General features: G+C 38.3%; 1 protein-coding gene across 4 annotated transcripts in view; it reads left to right on the top strand.

The window, feature by feature from the left end:
• Cpq (carboxypeptidase Q) overlaps nt 1-18,866 on the top strand; it is a 361,963-nt gene that overhangs the window by 127,346 nt on the left and 215,751 nt on the right. For all 4 annotated transcript variants that reach the window (XM_075961232.1, XM_075961233.1, XM_075961234.1 and 1 more), the window contains one exon: nt 6,544-6,751. In XM_075961232.1, coding sequence (XP_075817347.1) covers nt 6,544-6,751 — 208 coding nt within the window. The remainder of the gene's footprint in view (nt 1-6,543; nt 6,752-18,866) is intronic.

The following is an 18,866-nucleotide window of genomic DNA, read 5'->3' as shown; positions in this document are numbered from 1 at the left end:
TCCATGGTCACTGAGCTAGCATCATGCTGGCTCTCTACTAGTTGTGGCACAGGCACACACCTTCAAGAGTTTGATTCTGTTTATTGGTTATGCTATCATTTGTTTCAACAGAATGACTGTGGGGTTTCAAAAACCCAAATGAGTGTTAAGTATGTTTCCATCTCCGTAAATTCATTATTAGTCCTTTATCATGTGGATCCTGTGTACAGTTCTTGTATTTCACTGTGTTACCTTAATGTTCCTTCATCTGTATGGTTCATGGTTTGTTGTTGGTTGTTTTAAGATGCAGAATTCTTTCATTCCCCTGCCACCTGGTATGTGACTCCCCTGTTTCATTCCTTCTAGATTTTCACATTTATACATGGAAATACAGAAAACATCATGTCATATCTTTCTTTTTACCATAGTGCCAAGGAATTTTCCAAAGCAAAACAACCAGGACACTGTGTTTTTATAAGTTTTGCTACATATTGAGGGATCTCTATATATACAGAGCAGGCTATGGAGACTGAGTCATGACACTTGAGAACATACTAGCTGAGGTTTGGTTTAGCTGGAGTGTCTGCAGCTTTCCCTTTCAACTTTTGGATCTGTCCCTCTCCCCAGTTTACCTACCAGGTCAGTCCACTCTGGGAAAGCAAAGTGTTCTGATTCCAACAGTAGTGTCTTCACAAAACACCTCATGGACATGCCTGCATGTTTGACCAAATGCCAGAGCACTTTCTGGCTAGTCAAGTTGACACAAAAATTTATTCATCACTACATCTTAGAAAAATAAGGGCTTAATAGTTGACAAAAAAATTATGGTAGGTGGTTGACTTGTTATGTTGTGAGAAGCCCGGGCTCATTCTCTCTGTTTTTACTTTTATACCTTTGTCTTTGTGCTGGATGACAATGGACACAGATAGCTATTGGTCCTTCAAGCTTCTATTCTTATTGTCTAAGTGAGAAAGGAAACAACAAGGTACAGAAAGAATTGTCTCAGTCACTGTTCTGTTGTAGTGAAGAGACACCATGACCAAGGCAGCCCTTATAAAGGAAGACATTTAATTAGAGGCTTACTTAGCATTTCAGAGGCTTAGTCCATTATTATCATGGCAGAGAGCATGGCGCCTTGCAGGCAGATGCTGCACAACACCTGAGAGCCTCATCCTGATTCTCAGGCAGAGAGAGGGAGACTGGGCCTGATGTGGACTTTTGAAACCTCAAAGTCGTTGACATACTTCTTCTAACAAGGCCATACCTCTTATTCCTTGTAATGCTTTCAAACAGTCCCAGTCCCTGGTGACCAAGCATTCAATTGTATAAGCCTATGGGGGCCTCTCTTACTCAAACAACTACAGAAGGACAGAGCTCCTTCTCTGAACTTTTGCCTTGATATTTGGGTAGGAATGTGCTATTTGTCCACCTCTGCCACAACATTTTAGCAACTAAGCCATTTTCTAGACCCAACATTTTATTTTTCTAAGTTCATCCTTGCATACATTTTACTTTTTAAAGATCTTGGTTACATTAATATTTGTTGTATAGTTTATTTTATCTTTTTTGCACATTTTATAGGGTTTTTTAATTAACTTTTATCTGGACTACATATTTATTAGTAGTGTGTTTTGATGATTTTTTATTTTAAAATATTATAAAATACTGCCATTTTACTAAAGAATGTTTTTTGATATTTTTATTATCAAATACATTCAGCATGAATACATTTGTTGAACACAAAGATATCATCAAACAACATCTATAAAATCTTAAAATATGGTTGATCATATAAATCCTTGCTTTATAGAAGGAAGAGTTATACGTGGACTTGACCTTTTAGAAGCACATTCTAGCATGTGATGGTAAAGCACTGTTTACAGAACAACACAGAAAGGGCAGTTGAGGATGGGCATCTCCAATGCTACCCAGGTGATTGCAGAAGGTTTATAGGAAGAGCCATCTAATTGAACCTGAAACAAAATGTCCAGCTATTATCACCTGGAGGGAGCAGCATGCCTTGGGGGTCAATACTGCAGAAAAAAAGGCACCTTCAGTAGGCTAAGAAGCCTCTTTGAGCTGAGGAGTAGAGTGGGACTTGTCGGGAGTGACAGGTGCTGAGCACAAAGAACAAAACCGTGGCCACACTTCAGATTTTCTACAGCACAGCTTTGTATCTTCCTTTCTGGCAGGGAGAGCGAGTGGAGAGGTCTCTACATAGGATAGATGGGAAATACTCCATCTAGAAAGTTTTAATAGCTGGTATACCTTGAGCTATACTCCTGTCTTAGTCTTTCTTACAAAAGGATGAATAGGCTTTTCACAAAACCCAGTTCTTTATGAGATGGAAGAAGTGTGTGTGTGAAAAACTTTCCATGGCCAGTGGGACTTAGGAAATGTTCAGTAAAGCAGGCTTCCCAATTCTGTTATTTCTCAGTGCCTGTGAGAGACTAGTGTACATGCAAATCCTCCAGTAGGGAAATAGGCCCTGACTTAATCATGTGTCTACTCTTCCCCCCCACCCCACAAGTAAGCTTTCTTAGGTTCATATCTAGTGGGTTATGCATTGAAAACAATTGATACTTTCGCTCATATCTATTTTCCTCAAGTCTCTGACTTTCTCTTGCTGGGAGCATTTAAAATGTTTGTGTGTATGTACAGTGCCCTGTGGGAGTGTGGGTGCATATGTGCCAAACCTTGCATGTGCATGTCAGAGTTGATCCTCTGTTTCTATTTTGTTTGGAACATACTCTCTTCATTACCCACCTCTATGCAAGCCAAATTAGCCAGGCTGTTCTCTTCTGGAGACTATGTCAGGCTTTTTATGGGTTCTGGAGATTGGAATTAGGTCTTCATGTTTGGATAGTTAGAGCTTTACCTACTGAGTCATCTCCCCAGTTCTATTCTGTTTTTATTTAAAATTTAAAGAATAAAGAATGGTAAACTTTTCAAATGTCCTCACTTGATGTTAGCCAAGAACTATCACATGCTATGAGTAGTAAGGTCAATTCTGTTCTGGTAAGAAGGCATGAGCTAATGATAATGTATAATGGAAATTTAGGCTGTAGCAACCTAATGAAAGATAGTGGTCTGAATGAACTGTTTGTCTGTCTGTCCATCACCAGCACATCTACTGTCATCCATCTATCTGTTTATCTATCATCTGCCTATCATCTACCATTGATCAGTGACCTACCTATGGTCTTGCTGTGTAACACAAATAGGACTTCACCTGACTCCAAAGTCTCCTCCCTGGGATTATAGGCCTGCATCAATACACCCATTTAACTCATATTTAGATACCTTTCACTCTAATTAATTAGCTTAATTAATTAGTTACAGGGTTTTTCTTTTAGAGCTGACACAGACAACAGTAGGTAGTTTATCACATAGGACATTTCTTTGGCTAAAGTTATAGTTGACACCTGTCAATTTATTTTGGTGTCTCATATCTTTATCACTTGCATCATCATTGTTAAATAAACCATATGCATCAATAATTTATTATTCTAAGTCTTCATTTTGATTAATACTGATATAGATATGTTATATTAGAATAGAAAATGAGAGGGAAACCAAATTAATGTGATGAAACAAGTATAAATATACAAAAACTGTATAAGAAAAAACAAAATCAAATAGAAAACATATGTTTTGTGATACTGAGTTTGAATTGCAAATTACATAACAATATTAATATTTATGTCAGACCTTTTAAATGCCAAGATGTTAAGTGTAAAATTTTAGGTATTTAAAAAATTTCTGAAATTGTTTCACAGGAAGATTCTTCATGCTGTCCTTGTATCTCCTCTACATTTTTGAATTTTAGAGAAAGAAGCCAGAAGTTGTTTCTCTGTGCTGTGGCTATTAAAACACAGGGTTGCTTTTTCCTCTAAGCATCTGACCATCTTCCTTCTTTTCACACTCTGGTCTTGTTGGGTGCCTTGCTCTGTTTGGGAAGACACTCGTCTCTGAACCTCTGCTTGTAAAGTGTTTCCTCACTGGGGTCTGTAGAGATTAAAATACTGATCATGTCTGTTGGGAACACACCCCCATGCAGCTCCTTTTCCCTATGGAATACATTTAGGAATCTGACTTTGTTCTGCCTCTTTTATACCCTTTCAACTGAATTGCAGAAGTTGGAAATAAAAGGTGGCTCCCACCCATACTGCGCTTCTCTCCTGGGCAGGTCTTTTGTTCTTAACTCATGGGGAGAGAGACTGTTTTGGTTTTTCCCTTTGTGAAATTATATGGTAGAAACTTTTGTGCTTTTGTGTAGTTAATGACAGTATAAAAGTCTTAAATGAATTTACTTTTACTATGGTTAGTGACAGTTTAAAAGTCTGAGATGAATTTACTTTTAAGATGTTAGATCTAAAAGAAAAAAATACAATAAAGCCAATTGTAATTATTCCAAGAGAGTTACTTTCAAATTACTTTTTAAGACAAACAAGACATTCTACTAAACAGAGAAAGTATTTCTTTTAAAACATCTCTAATAAAGACGTTTTTAGAAGTTCAGACACAAGAGCCTGCAGCTTCAAAAGCTTAATCTGCGTGCTATTCTCATGGCCAGATCCTTTCTTCAGAAACAGTCCCAAGCTCTAAGTACCCTGTATGTACTTAGCCACTGTGTTCTTTGCTCCTACAAAACTCGGCCTGTTCCTCCTGGTGACAAATAACCATCCTCTTGCCACCTGCTTTCCACAGCATGTGACATTAGCACCACGCGACTGCTCTCTGGATCTGCTGTGAGCCTTGCACGTTCAAAGTCCTCAGCGGTATAAAGAAAGAACCTGGTGCCTTTAGAAGGAACTAGTCAGCAGTGATTAGCTTTAAAGACGTTAGACCTATGTGTGGCAATCAAGGGGGAGATTTCAAACTTACTTGCTTAAACATGGTATGCGTTTTATGTAGATATTGGAAAAAATTCAGGTGTCTTCAAATTATGTCACTTTTGTAAGATGCACAAGAAATTTAATGAGATTTAAAGACCTGGTGGCAGCTTTCAAGTTTCATTTTTTAAATATGTTCATTTTATATTTTGTGTATGCTATCATAAATCTCATAAATTAGGTATACAGAAACACAATTTTCCAAATGAGAAAATACTAAGATTTTCTTCTTTAAAATCTGGAAATTGCAGCTTGATTTTTATAAATAAATTTTTTCCTTGCATATAATCCTAAAGTTATGAAATCTGCCTCCAACTTGCTCAGTGCTGTCATTTTGATATGTTCACAGAGTTGTGCAACACTCACTGAGTCTAGAACATTTTAATTAATACCCCAAAGAGACTCGATACTCACTAGCATTCACACACATTTGTAAACTAACTACATTTTATTTTCATAGAGACTGAGGATGTCTCTGGGGTCAAAATGCTTGCCATGAGAGTATGAGGACCAGATCAAAGGAACAATGGAAAAAATAAGAAACAAACAAAAAGGACTCTTTAGACTTAAGCTGGGTAAATGTAGCCAGCCTTCCTGTTATCCTAGAACCGCAGGAGACAGAAAAAAGTAACCATTAGGTGTATGCTAGGTAGATTAGACGGATCGACAAGTTCTGGGTTCCTCATCATGCAGACATTAATATATAGATTAACCATCACAAATAACTGTTTCCATTAGTGCCATACATATAATAGATTTCCTTTTCTTCTAACAAAATAATCAGTATTTCTTAATAGCATTACAAAAATTTCTTGGTTGTTTTACTGTTTTTTTCTATGCAATTTTCTGCATCATCACAGGGTTGAATATTCTGTGTTTTGTGTTTCGATGGATAGAGGGGAGGCCCAGTGTTAGTAACTCTAGAGCTGAGAGAATCTGACCTGGTTTCTTGCCACACATGTGGATCTTGTCTATAACCTTGATGGGTTTCAGAGGCTCCCTCGCCCTCCTTATGTGAGTTCATTTCTTGGTTATTTTATGTGGGATTCCCCTCTTCATGCTGTGAATACCATTGGTTAATAAAGAAGCTCTCTTGGGCCTGGCAGGGCAGAATAGAGGTAGGCAGGAAAAACTAAACTGAATGCTGGGAGAAAGATGGCAGAGTCAGAAAGACACCATGTGCCATGTAGCCACCAGAGGGAAAAGATGCCAGCTGCTAGCTGGACCTTGCCAATAGGCCACTAACCTTGCAGTAAAATATAAAATAATGGAAATGGGTAAATAATAGATGTAAGAGCTAGCTAGCAATACGCCTAAGTGATTGGTCAAACAGTAATTTAAATAATATAGTTTCTGAGTGATTATTTTGGGTTTGGACAGCTGGGAACAAGCAAGCAACCTCCTTACTACAGTTATTCTTGGTTATGACAGCATTGTCACTATCCTGAAGAGATTATGCCAATTTGCCACATTAGGATTGTCCAAACTACAAAAATGTAATCTTTTAAATGACATAATTATTAAACTTAGGTTTGTGCAGTTTTATCAAAACTAAAAGTTATATTCATATAAAAAGCAAATCCATACATCAGTAAAAGTCTGGGTCAATATATAAGTGCTTTGGATAAGTTTTCACCCTTGAGGTAATCTGGTGGTACATTTTCTCAAGTCCTCACACAGGTGTTCAGGAATATCAAGATGGTGTGCCCAAGATCCCGACAGCCTGTATCACAGTGGAAGATGCAGAAATGATGTCACGAATGGCTTCTCGTGGGAACAAAATTGTTGTTCATCTGGAGATGGGAGCAAAGACCTACCCAGATGCTGATTCCTTCAACACTGTAGCAGAGATCACTGGGAGCAAGTATCCAGAGCAAGTGAGTGATGCGGGAGGACTTCTGGTAGAGGACGTTCTGGTCCGGTGGCCATTTTTAGAATAGTTAGGAGAGAACATGAATCTGTTAGGATGGCCCTCATAGACTCATTAAAACCTGGAGCTTCATATATTTTCCCCATTAATTGTTCACCACACTAAAGAATAGAAGACAAACTCAAGGGCAGAATAAGACCCACAGCATGGAAAGTCAATCTGAACGGAAGAGAAAGTTGTGTGTATTCCCTTTAGAGCTAGAAATCATCCCAACAATTGATACTGTGTTAATTTTATGAATATTTTAAGAATCATTTCAAAGTACAATAATGTAGAATCTAGTTTCTTCATTACGAATCAAGGAAACTAACCTAGATAGAAACTTCTTGTCTAGGTCTGCACAGAGCTACAAAGTCTGTGAAAGGACCAAGCTCAGAGAAATACAAATTCAAACCAAGCTTTGATCCACAGTTCAAGTGAGGATTCCAAATTTCATGTATATTTCAAATGATTTTAGAAGCATATCTACACTAGCCAAATGTTAAGTAATGGGCTATTTGTTCCTGGACTTTAGAGAACTTATCTCCAAAGCAACTGGCCTGTCACTGATCTTTATAAAGATATGTGCCACTACCAGAATTAGTGTGAGAAGCAGATGAGACGTGTCTACCAGAGAGCTTGCATGTGTTGGGCACATCATGGGCACTCACAGAATTTACATATACTTAATATGATACAAAATATGCAAAATATTTTGTAGACATTCTGATATAAGTCTTTATTAGTAACAACTATAACTCTGAAAATGCAGCTTATTATTTAGAATTATTCATAATTTCAGACTTGTATTCCTGTGACAGTAAGGTGAAGGAAAAGGTTAGCAGTTATGCCTGGTGATGGAGAAGTGAGATTTCTGCACAGGTCTGGATGTCACACTTCTGTGCTCCAGTAAAGGCCCTTAAAGGTTAGGACCCTTTCTGTGCTTCTCAGAGCCTAGAACCTGGGTGTCTTTATTCATGGGGTCATGACAAAAGCAAGATCTCACCACCACAGCGAGCCGGGTAGCCATAAAGAAACTGAATTTAAGTGTTGATAAAAGAGCAAGTCTGTCTCCTTGTCCTTTTGGGAAACTGGTCACAGGAGAATAGTTAAGAGCCTGTATCCCAACAAAGAGTCATCAGGTACCTTACAATATAGTCTTCACTGGGTTGTCTTAGCAGCTTTCTGAGGTAGATAGCAGAATCTGAACCTCGGGGAGGCAGTGGGAGCGTAATATAGGAATCTTCTGTAGCAGCCATGGCGTGTCAGGGTCTAAGGCTGAGGTGTTAGGCAGAGGAGGTTTGGGGAGCCAGAGATTGTGTATATCTCAGTTGCTCTGGCAACTCCCAGGAGGCCATGGGCATTTCCTAGCTGGGACAGCTGGAGCCTCTTTATGTAAGGAATAAATTATCAATTTAAATGGGTAGTTGAATGAACTCTGAAAACATATGCAGTAATCATTACTACAACCATGGTCGAGACTGTTTTCGTCATACACAGGCTCCCTCGGGCCTCTTTGTAGTCCATTTCTTTCTCTGTCTCCTTTCTCACTAGCAAGCAAGGCTTTTCTACTTCCAGTTATGGGGAGTGGAGGAAGCCCTGAGTAGTGAAGTCCTGAGTGTGTCTTTGTTTAGCATGGCCATGTTAGGGTCCCTTGACTTAGACCCAGGGAAGTGACAAAATCCCTTCCCTAGCTGGTGATTCTCAGGGGGTTGACAAAGCCTTTCTCTGATCCATGAGAGAGTGTTGATAGTATATGCAGAAAATGTCTACCATATCTGTCCTCTCTTAGATTTTTATGACCTGCTTCCTTACAGAGACTGCTCCTACTAAGATTAGCTAAACCTGTGTTCTTGCTCCAGCTTTTTGCCCTAAACCCTTTCTCCTTGTTTATCTGTGTGGAATAATCCACCTCCTTGTTCATCTATATGCAAAAACCCCACCTCCCTGTTCAACCCTATATAGCATAGGGAGCTTCCAAGATGTTTCATTTCCTCCATCAGAGAGCCTTATCTACCTGATTCCAGCTTTTCTGCATGTCTCTCTGTGTGTGTCCTTTCTTCATCTCCCCAGTCAGATCCATCCCTGGACATGGCAGGCCGATGCATCTTCCCTTCCTCTGAATGTCGCTTGTGGTCTGGTGATGTGTAACACCTTCTGCCTGGGTGGGAACTCTTTCACCAATTTGAGCAGCTGTTTAAACTTTGATGAGCAGAGTCATTATGAAAAGTTTTATATTGGTTAGTACATTTGTTCATATCATAGCCTCCGGCTGGAAAATTTTAGGGGATGGGGTTAAGTTTTAAGCTGTCAAACCTGTTCTTTCTTTTCTTTCTTATTGTAAACTTTTTATGGCTGAGAACCAGCCAAACTAAGTCATGGGAGGAAAAAGACATGTGTGGCAAGCATAAAACATTTCATTGTTTATTTTCCAAATTTCTGAAACATGCTTGTGGCCCTGCATGCCTCTGGGCTCAGCTAAAAAGCAAACAGAAACAGCTCCAGCCAGACGACTTATTTTCAGTAGACTGCCACCCAGGTAGGCAAAGCAAACTCAGGTGACTAGGCATTCCTGGATTCAAATCATCCTGGTTTACCAGATGGGACTCACAAGTATGGGACTATGCTTGTTCATAGACTGTACACCTTGCCCTGATTAGTGATACAACAATTTGAAAATAACCATAGTTACTCATGAAGACTAATACACATTCCTGGTGTGCTTGGTGCTGATAGGTGTCATTCTAGATTCTTTTCACATATTTATTATCTCCTTAATAAGTAAAGTTGTTAACCCCATATAACAGTCAAGGCAAACAAAGCTACAAGGAATCACAGAGTTTGTGATCTGGGCAGCAGAACTGGGATTCAGTTCACATCTATCCTATCCAATAACCTATGTTCTCAGCCATTCTTCACAGTGTACTTCTTAATCTCTTTCTGGTTGTAAAATACTTATACCTAAACAAGGCCCCTTTTTACGTGGAATAAAGGAAAATGGAAGCAACCATCAGCGTTAGAAGTAGAAAATGCTTATTGAATACATGTGTATGTAAGGCATGAGATTAGGAGTCATTCTGAGCCAGAGAAGAGAAAAAATAAAAGGGTGTTTGCTAGTGGCTGGTGGGCACATTCAAAAGTGCCAGCATGGCTGTAATTGCATCATTGTACTATAATTATTTATTGCTTACATGTCTACCTTTTAGCTACATTTCTGGGTACTCTGAACATATTTATTCTATGCTTTAAAACACTGAAAGGCTGTGTGCAGTGAATTCTGTGGGCAGTGAATTCCGGAATGAATTTAACCTCCCCTGTAGCCCTGTATGCTGGTTGGCTTGGTACTGACTGCTGCATATTTCTGTGACTTACAGTTTACTCTCGTCTTTATTTTCCTCAATCCCAACAACAGGGTTGATTATTACAGTCCTCACTTTAAGGATGAAGAAGCCAAAGAAGATTCAGATGCGATTAACAACTAAAGTCAATGATATACCCCACAGTGTGACATAAAAGAACACAAAGTATGTGAAACTAGGAGTATCTTCAGCTGATAGTGTTTGTCTAGTATGTATGAAGCCCTGGGCTTGATCCCCAGCATTGCATTAAAAATGGGAGTGGTGGCATTTGTAATTCCAGTGCTCAGGAGATAGAAACAGGAGCATCAGAAGTTCCAACTTGTTCTTGGCTACTTGACAATTTTAAGGTCAGTCTGGGATACAGAGGACCTTGTCCCAGAAGAAAACAGGGCATAATTGTAATTCTTGTATAACTTGACTTAGTCACTGCACACAGCCTTTCAGTGTCTCAAAGCATAGAATAAATATGTTCAGAATATCCAGAAATGCAGCTAAAATGTAGACATGTAAGCAATAAATAATTACAGTACAATGATGCAATTAGAGCCATGCTAGCACTTTTGAATGTGCCCACAGTGCTTTCTATCCCCTCTGAGATGTGGAACTGAATTCCTCACTTACATGTGAACATGTTAGTGATTAACTTCCAATGAATGGTGGCCAAGACTCGAGCCAATAGAGCAATTGGCTTGTAAGCAGTGCGTTTTTCTCTTCCCACATTGTTTGTTCATGCTAAAGTAGATGCCAGTTACAATGTTGGGAGGGCACATTAGGCCACACATGGGGGAGGTTCATGTGATAAGGACCTAAAGCCTTTTGCCATCACACAGCACAAGCTGACTGACAAGTTGGTCTAGATGCCTGACTGCAACCCTGGCCCATTCATGTCAATGATCATGACAGACCTCACTGAACCATGCCAGATTCTTGACCAACAAAAGCTATGGAAATAATAAATATTCGTTTTAAGACACTAATTTTTCTAGAAAACTCATATATCAATCAAGAGTGGAATGGAATATAACAGAATAACTGTGTCTGAGTTGTCACAAAAGCTGAATGGTGAAGATGAGAAGTATGAGCTAGAGTTTAATGAGTTGGTAAAAATTTATTGCAAGACGTCCTGTGCAAAAGAGGTGGCTGTGTGTACAAACACATGGACGTGTGCCACAGCCAACACACTTAAGAAATTGCACAATACTGGATGAGAAACAAGTCACACAGCTCAAAAGGAACATGATTTTGAGAAATTTATCATGTTATAATGTAACAGCTGCTGTTCATATAGTGATTATGATCCAAATGAATTGTTTTAGAAGAGAGGAAATTGATCAAAACATTGTTTGAAATATTTATTTGCCTAGATACAGGGAGGAGGGGCTTGGTCTTGCCTTGAAGTAAAGTGTTGACTTTGTTGACTTCCCATGGGAAGTCTTGCCCTTTCTGGCAAGTAGGGAGTGAGGTTGAGAGAAGGGGATGTGGGAGGAGGGGAGGGAGTGGGAACAGGGATAGCTATGTAAAACGAGAAAATATTGTATTAAAAAAATCTTAATAAAAAGATAGAACACTTATGTAGCTTCATACACAAACCTGCCCAGTCACTAAATTATACCTTGAGAAAGACAAATCAAGTTTGCCTACATTCTATTTTGTTCTATTGTCTTGGGGCAACCAAAATGTTACCTTTTCAATGAGGCAGTTAATGTTATACTAATATATTTTCCTAGCATCAAAATACATATTATTTTGACTTGCCCTTATGAAAATAAAGGATTTTAAAGAGAAAAAAACCATAGAGTGCTATCATATAAGGAGTCAGGGCTATTCAAAGCAGCCACTTTTCTCTGGCACTTCACTGTCTGGGTATATGTTTTGAAAACTTTTGCTTAATGTAGAGCCAAGAAAATAACTAATGAGGAACACCTGGGTTTTCCCTGGGACTTCACTGCTGCAGTTCTGCTACAACAATCAGGTAGAAATTAATATTTCATAACCAATTAGATGATTTCCTATGCATCATGTTACTCAGCTGAGATTTCAGGAATAGAATTGCCCATATCAACTTGTTATTCGATGCTATACCTCATTCATTGACTGACTATTGAGTGCTACCTATGTATTTTCCACAGTGATAGACTCATAAGCCTATTTTGGCATTTACAGAAATCTCTAGGTATCTAGTTTCAAGTTTACAGTTCTAATAGATAATAGCAATTCATGATGAAATAAATAAATAAAAAATCTGTGTAGGTCTGGAGAAATGGCTCTACATTTTAAAAACTCTATTTGCTCTTCCAGAAGATTCAAGTTCAGTTCCTTCCTAGCATCCATACACAATGGCTCACAATTGCCTATAACTCCAGCTCCAGAGGATGTGGTGCCTACTTCTAGCCTCCTCAGACCCTTGTACATAAGTGGCATACACTCACACATACACACAAACATACACTAACAAAAAATTAAAATACTGATGATTAAGTTGGGTTTTTAATAGAAAGTCAATATTTATGCTTGAAAATAGAGAACAATGAAGATATTTGTTTGGAAATTTATCAACTCAAAAAGATGCTATTAGCATTTTGGATTCATCTCACTATATTATTTACTGAATAGTTTTACATACTTAACATACTTACATTTTTATAAATACTGTCAAATCCTGTTTTTAATTAGCACTTGAAAAAATACCTCTCATTGTTGCAGGGGCTTCTTGTTTGTCCTGGCCTCCCAGAACCAAAATAACCACATAGAAACCATATTATTTAAATCACTGCTTGACCCATTAGCTCTGACTTCTTATTGACTAACTCTTACATATCAGTTTAACCCATTTGTAGTAATCTGTGTATCGCCACATTGCTGTGGCTTACCAGCTAAAGTTCTATCTGGCTCTGGCGGGGCTACATGGTTTCTCTCTGACTCTGCCCTTCTTTCTCCCAGCATTCAGTCCAGTCCTCTCTGCCTAGCTCTGCTCCACCCCACCCTGCTCTGCTATAGGCTAAAGCAGTTCTTTATTTATTAATGGTATTCACAGAGGGAAATCCCACATCATCTCAAAGCGATTGGAGGGCTAGCTCGGCAATCAAGAGCACTTGCTGGTCTTTTGAGGACTAGAGTGCTGTTCTCAGCACCCATCTCAGACAGTTCACAATCACCTGTAATTCCAGTTCCAGGGATTCTGACATTCCCTCTGGCTTCTGTGGGCAACCACAAGCTTATGTGCACACATGCACACACAAACACAAAATAAATAATAAAGTAAATCTTTCAAAATATCCCTTGAAACAGAATTTTAATATATTTTATAATTCATTTAGCCTATCACTGGATCAGTGATCAAATATGAATCTCTTAGTAAAAACAGAGTCATAGCTAAATATTTAGATAGCTAGGAGATTTTGTGTTGGTCTTTTAAACTGTGTCTGGATCTTGCTTTAAATGATATTCAGTAGAAAGCTTGGGAAGAGCTTAGCATTATTCCCCCTGGCCAAGAGAACTGCCGTAGTACAGTTTTGATGAGCATTGTGGCCATGTGCCAAATGTGCCGTCAATGTGTTTTCTTTCTCCTCTCAGGTGTGGTGCACAGGAGTGAGTTCATATCAGCTGTTGTTATTCATATGCCTCTTTGTTATACTGCTCAATAAATTAAGCATGAGTGATTAGACAAAGCATATTCTTATTCTGTGCACATTCTTGTTTCTTAATTTAAGGTTAAGCTAACTTAATTTAATGTCATAGGAATTTTTAGCAGTCATTATGGGCAGTTAATGCATGTTATTCCTTAGCCATGCATCATCTCTTTGCAAAATTACAATATTTAATACCAAATTTATTCTGACTAGTTTTATGCAAAGCACTTCTTCTCCCTATTGTTTATTGTCAGTTCATAGTCCAAGAATGGAGTCCTGCAAGGGGAATTCTGAGAGCTTGTGGGACCCCTCCAAGAAAACAAGAAAAGAGTCTTGGGACCTCAGTTTCTTTAAAACACAGAATTGTCCTTGAAATGTGTTTTCTTTCTCCTCCCAGGTGTAGTGCACAGGCGTGAGTTCACTTCAGCTTTTGTTATTCATATGCCTCTTTGGGAAAACATGGTTTTGCTATGTGTGGCTCCTCCTTGTGATTGAACCTGTACTCCTCTGATTCTCTTTTACAGTCAGAGTATAAACGGTCTGATGCTGGCTATTGCACAGGTCTTTATTGCACCTCACTTCCAGGCCTCACTCTCCCCAGTTCAGTCCAACAACTAGTGTGGTAAGCAAGTAGCATCAGGAATCAGAGACCTGAAGTCGGCTATGAGATAAGAGAGTGGGAATCCTCACCAGAGGAAGCAAGTGAGTATCATGGGGCAGAAACCAGGGAAGGCTTTGCCTTGTGTTGAGTTTGTTCATCATTTCTTAAAGAAAAAAGGAACACAAGTATAATCCCTGGTTTGCAGAAAAGGGAACTTTAGGTGAATACATATGAGACAGAGTCCAAAAGAAAATTTTAAAAGGCATATAAACAAGGAGGGAAAGATCTGAGTTCAATTTTGAATCATTTGGACATTAATTCAGACTCTTATCAAAATACTTTGATAAGGAAGATAGTAATCATGAAGAAGAGATAATTAATTCCTTAAATGAATATAAACCACATGATCAAATCTTAAAGTTGATAAAAGGGGCAAAGAAGGAGTTTTTCCCTATGTAAGCAAAATCAAAAGTAATAACAGTACCATATATGTCATTGACAACTCCCTCAGGTCTCTATGTGTCTTCTATTACTTGAGGATGACCCTGAATTCTGGCATGAGGAGTTTGATAATCCATTTAATCTTAAATTCCCTGTAGTTCCTGATGAGGACGTTGGAGAGCCTGTGAAAATACCAACTTTATAACCTATGCAAGCTAGGGCACAGCAGGGAAAAGGAATTTATTTCCCAATTCCTCCCTGGCCTCATGATTTGTGCTAGGTATTTCCAGTGCAATTTCAGCAAAATCAAAATATTTGCCTAACATGCACTAGCCAATCTATTTAAAGCTCTAGGAGGAGAGAAGGCATTGGACAGTCTTGCATATTATCTCAAGGCCAAGAAGAGACCTATAGTTATTTGAATCCAGACTAAAAGAGCCATTTGCATATTATGTGGATCCTCCACTTCTTTATTTTCCTTTACTTATTTTAACTTACTTATTTTCCTGACTAAATTGTCTCCTACAGGTATTACAGGATGATAAAAATTTGGAATGAGTTTATTTATACATACCGCAAGGGAAAAAATACTGTTTACCTTACTCTTCTTGCTCAATTAGTAATTCAGGGAAGAACCAAATGTCAACAAGTACATAAATATGATCCTTGCTGTATTATATTAACCTTAACTAACAATAAGGGTTTTTTAAATTTTTTTATTAATTATTTATTAAAGATTTCTTCCTCCTCCCCGCCACCGCCTCCCATTTCTGTCCCCCTCCCCCGACCAAGTCCCCCTCCCTTGTCAGCCTGAAGAGCAATCAGTGTTTCCTGCCCTATGGGAAGTCCAAGGACCACCCACCTCCATCCAGGTCTAGTAAGGTGAGCATCCAAACTGCCTAGGCTCCCACAAAGCCAGTATGTGCAGTAGGATCAAAAACCCATTGCCATTGTTCTTGAGTTCTCAGTATTCCTCATTGTCCGCTATGTTCAGCAGTCCGGTTTATCCCATGCTTTTTCAGGCCCGGGTAGCGGGCCTTGGTGAGTTCCCGATAGAGTATCCCCATTGTCTCAGTGTGTGGGTGCACTCCTCGCGGTCCTGAGTTCCTTGCTCGTGCTCTCTCTCCTTCTGCTCCTGATTTGGACCTTGAGATTTCAGTCCGGTGCTCCAATGTGGGTCTCTGTCTCAGTCTCCTTTCATTGCCTGATGAAGGTTAATATTCAGGAGGATGCCTATATGTTTTTCTTTGGGTTCACCTTCTTATTTAGCTTCTCTAGGATCACTAAATTATAGGTTCAATATCAGTTTTTAAAGAGCATTCAGAACTCTTTGGATTTTTAAACTTTATTTACTGATACTATGGAAGGATAGAAATTTATTATTATATAGCTGACAAGGTATGGGATTTTCTGATAAGAACTAAATTTGTGGATTTCAAAAATTATCCAACCTTTGAATGTCCACAGGTAGATGCTTATTTTATTGATGGTTCATCTAAGGATATAGAAGGGATTCATGGTCCAGATATGCACCAGTCTATTAATACTTTTTTTCCTCAGCCCAACAAACTGGTTGTTTAGATTCATCTATTATGGGTAATTCATAAACTCTTAAATATCATTTCAGATTTTGCTTAGGTTGTAGGATTATTTCTAGCAATAGACTCAAATTCCAACCTCCCTAGTTCTATTGCAGAAGGAAATAAGCAAGCTGATGCGTTAATCTGCCCTAGTTTTACTCCTCCAGAAGAAAATTGGGAAGGGATATGCATCTGTAATTGTAGATGGATCCACTGAAACATTATGGATTCCTCTTTGACTCCTCCAGCCCCAGGTCATCAAGGTCAATGGCAAAGGGTGAGGAGAGAGTAGAGGTCACCAGAAAGATAGCAAACCTTCAGCTAAATGGCAAAAGGAGAGATCATACCATCAGAAGTCAAGCCTGCCAATCTGTACTAATTTAAGGCCCTGTGCACCAAGGAATATGTTATTCTCTAGCTGCTTTGACCTGTGCATGAGGTCGGTACCAGAGCACATGCATTGGTCTTATGTTTCACATCCTACTTTACTTCAGTTTGTAGACTGGATAGATCCAGTCTGTTATCTTCACCAGTGATTCTGTTTATGACTGGACCTTGTGACTGATAAACTCATTCATCTGAAGATAGGATTGCATTTAATTTTTCTATGGGATTTAAATTACTTCCTATTTGTATAGGGAGTCATAACATTTGTATTACTATTTAAAGCAAATATGGGCTTATGTTCTACTCGACACTGGAACTACTAATATTGTGGGTTTCTTTTCAAGCTATTCTCTAGAGTGTTTTGATTAATATAATAATGTAACTAGTAGTACCAGACATCATTTGGCTCGCTTTTCTTGGTGCAAGAGTAATTACACACCATGCTTTTATTGTTCTAATATTATAATTTGATTGCTTATAGGATGCTCATGTATCAAATGACAATTATATTTATCTACAATATCTCAAAACCACTCTGGATATTCTGCTATTAAAAAAATTAAGAAGGTATGGAGAAAGTGGACATGACAGCCTTGCTTGTTCCTGATTTTAGTGGGATAGCTTTGAGTTTCTCTCCATTTAATTTAATGTTAGCTGTCGGCTTGCTGTATATTGCTTTTATTATATTTAGGAATGAACCTTGTATCCCTAGTCTCTCCAAGACCTTTATCATAAAGGGGTGTTGAATTTTGTCAAATGCTTTTTCAGCATCTAAAGAATTGATCATATGGTTTTTTTCCTTCAGTTTATTTATATGATGGATTACATTGATAGATTTTCGTATGTTGATCCAGCCCTGCCTCTCTGGGATGAAGCCTATTTGTTTATAATGTATAATTTTTAGATGTGTTCTTGGATTTGGTTTGCCAGTATTTTATTGAAAATTTTGCATCGATGTTCATAAGTGAGATTGGTCTGTAATTCTCTTTCTTGGTTAAGCCTTTGTGTGGTTTTGGTATCAGGGTGACTATAGCTTCATAAAAGGAGTTTGGCAATGACTCTTCTGTTTCTATTTTGTGAAGCACATTAAGGAGTATAGGTATTAGCTCCTCTTGGAAGTTCTGGTAGAATTCTGCATTGAAACCATCTGGTCCAGGGCTCTTTTTGGTAGGGAAGTTTCTGATGACAGCTTCCAATTCCTTACGACTTACAGGTCTATTTAAACTGTTCACCTGATCTTGATTTAATTTTGGTATATGGTACTTATCTTAAAAGTGTCCATTTCTTTCACTTTTCCAGTTTTGTGGCATACAGGCTTTTGTAGTAAGATCTAATGATTCTCTGAATTTCCTCTGTGTCTGTGGTTATGTCCCCCTTTTCATTTCTGATCTTGTTAATTTGCATGTTCTATCTCTGCCATTTGATTAGCTCTGATAGGGGTTTGTCAATCTTGTTGATTTTCTCCAAGAACCAGCTTTTTGTTTCATTGATTCTTTGGATTGTTTTCTGTGTTTCTATTTTGTTGATTTCAGCCCTCAGTTTGATTATTTCCAGTCTTCTACTCCTCCTGGGTGATTCTGCTTCTTTTTTTTTCTAGAGTCTCTAATGTGTGCTTTCTCCATTTTCTTTATGTGGGCACTTAGTGCTATGAATTTTCCTCTTAGCACTGCCTTCATAGTGTCCCATAGGTTTGGGTATGATGTGTCTTTATTTTCATTGAATTCAAGGAATACTTTAATTTCTTTATTTTTTCCTTGACACTGCACATAATTTTTATTTACATAGTTGTTTCAATATTGGCTCTTTAAAAGAAGGGTAAAATTCCATGTTTGAATTTTTAAATATTTATTTTTATTTTGTGTATATGGGCAGTTTGCCTACATGTATGTTTGTCTGTGTACTGTGTATATGCAGTGTTTGAAGAGGCTGGAAGATAATGGTAGGATCCCTGGAACTGGAGATGCAGATGGTTACTAGTCTCCATGTGTATGCGGGGAGGAACCAGTGATTGTTTGTTTGTTTGTTTTTTGCTGGAAAAATATTGAAGTCATAGGAAGGCATCTCAAAAATTATGTTTTTCAGTGGT

This window comes from Microtus pennsylvanicus, chromosome 2 (genome assembly GCF_037038515.1).
Source record: "Microtus pennsylvanicus isolate mMicPen1 chromosome 2, mMicPen1.hap1, whole genome shotgun sequence".
Lineage (NCBI taxonomy): Eukaryota > Metazoa > Chordata > Mammalia > Rodentia > Cricetidae > Microtus > Microtus pennsylvanicus.
The sequence above is the reverse complement of the archived record's forward strand: the minus strand, read 5'-3'. Positions and strand labels throughout refer to the sequence as shown.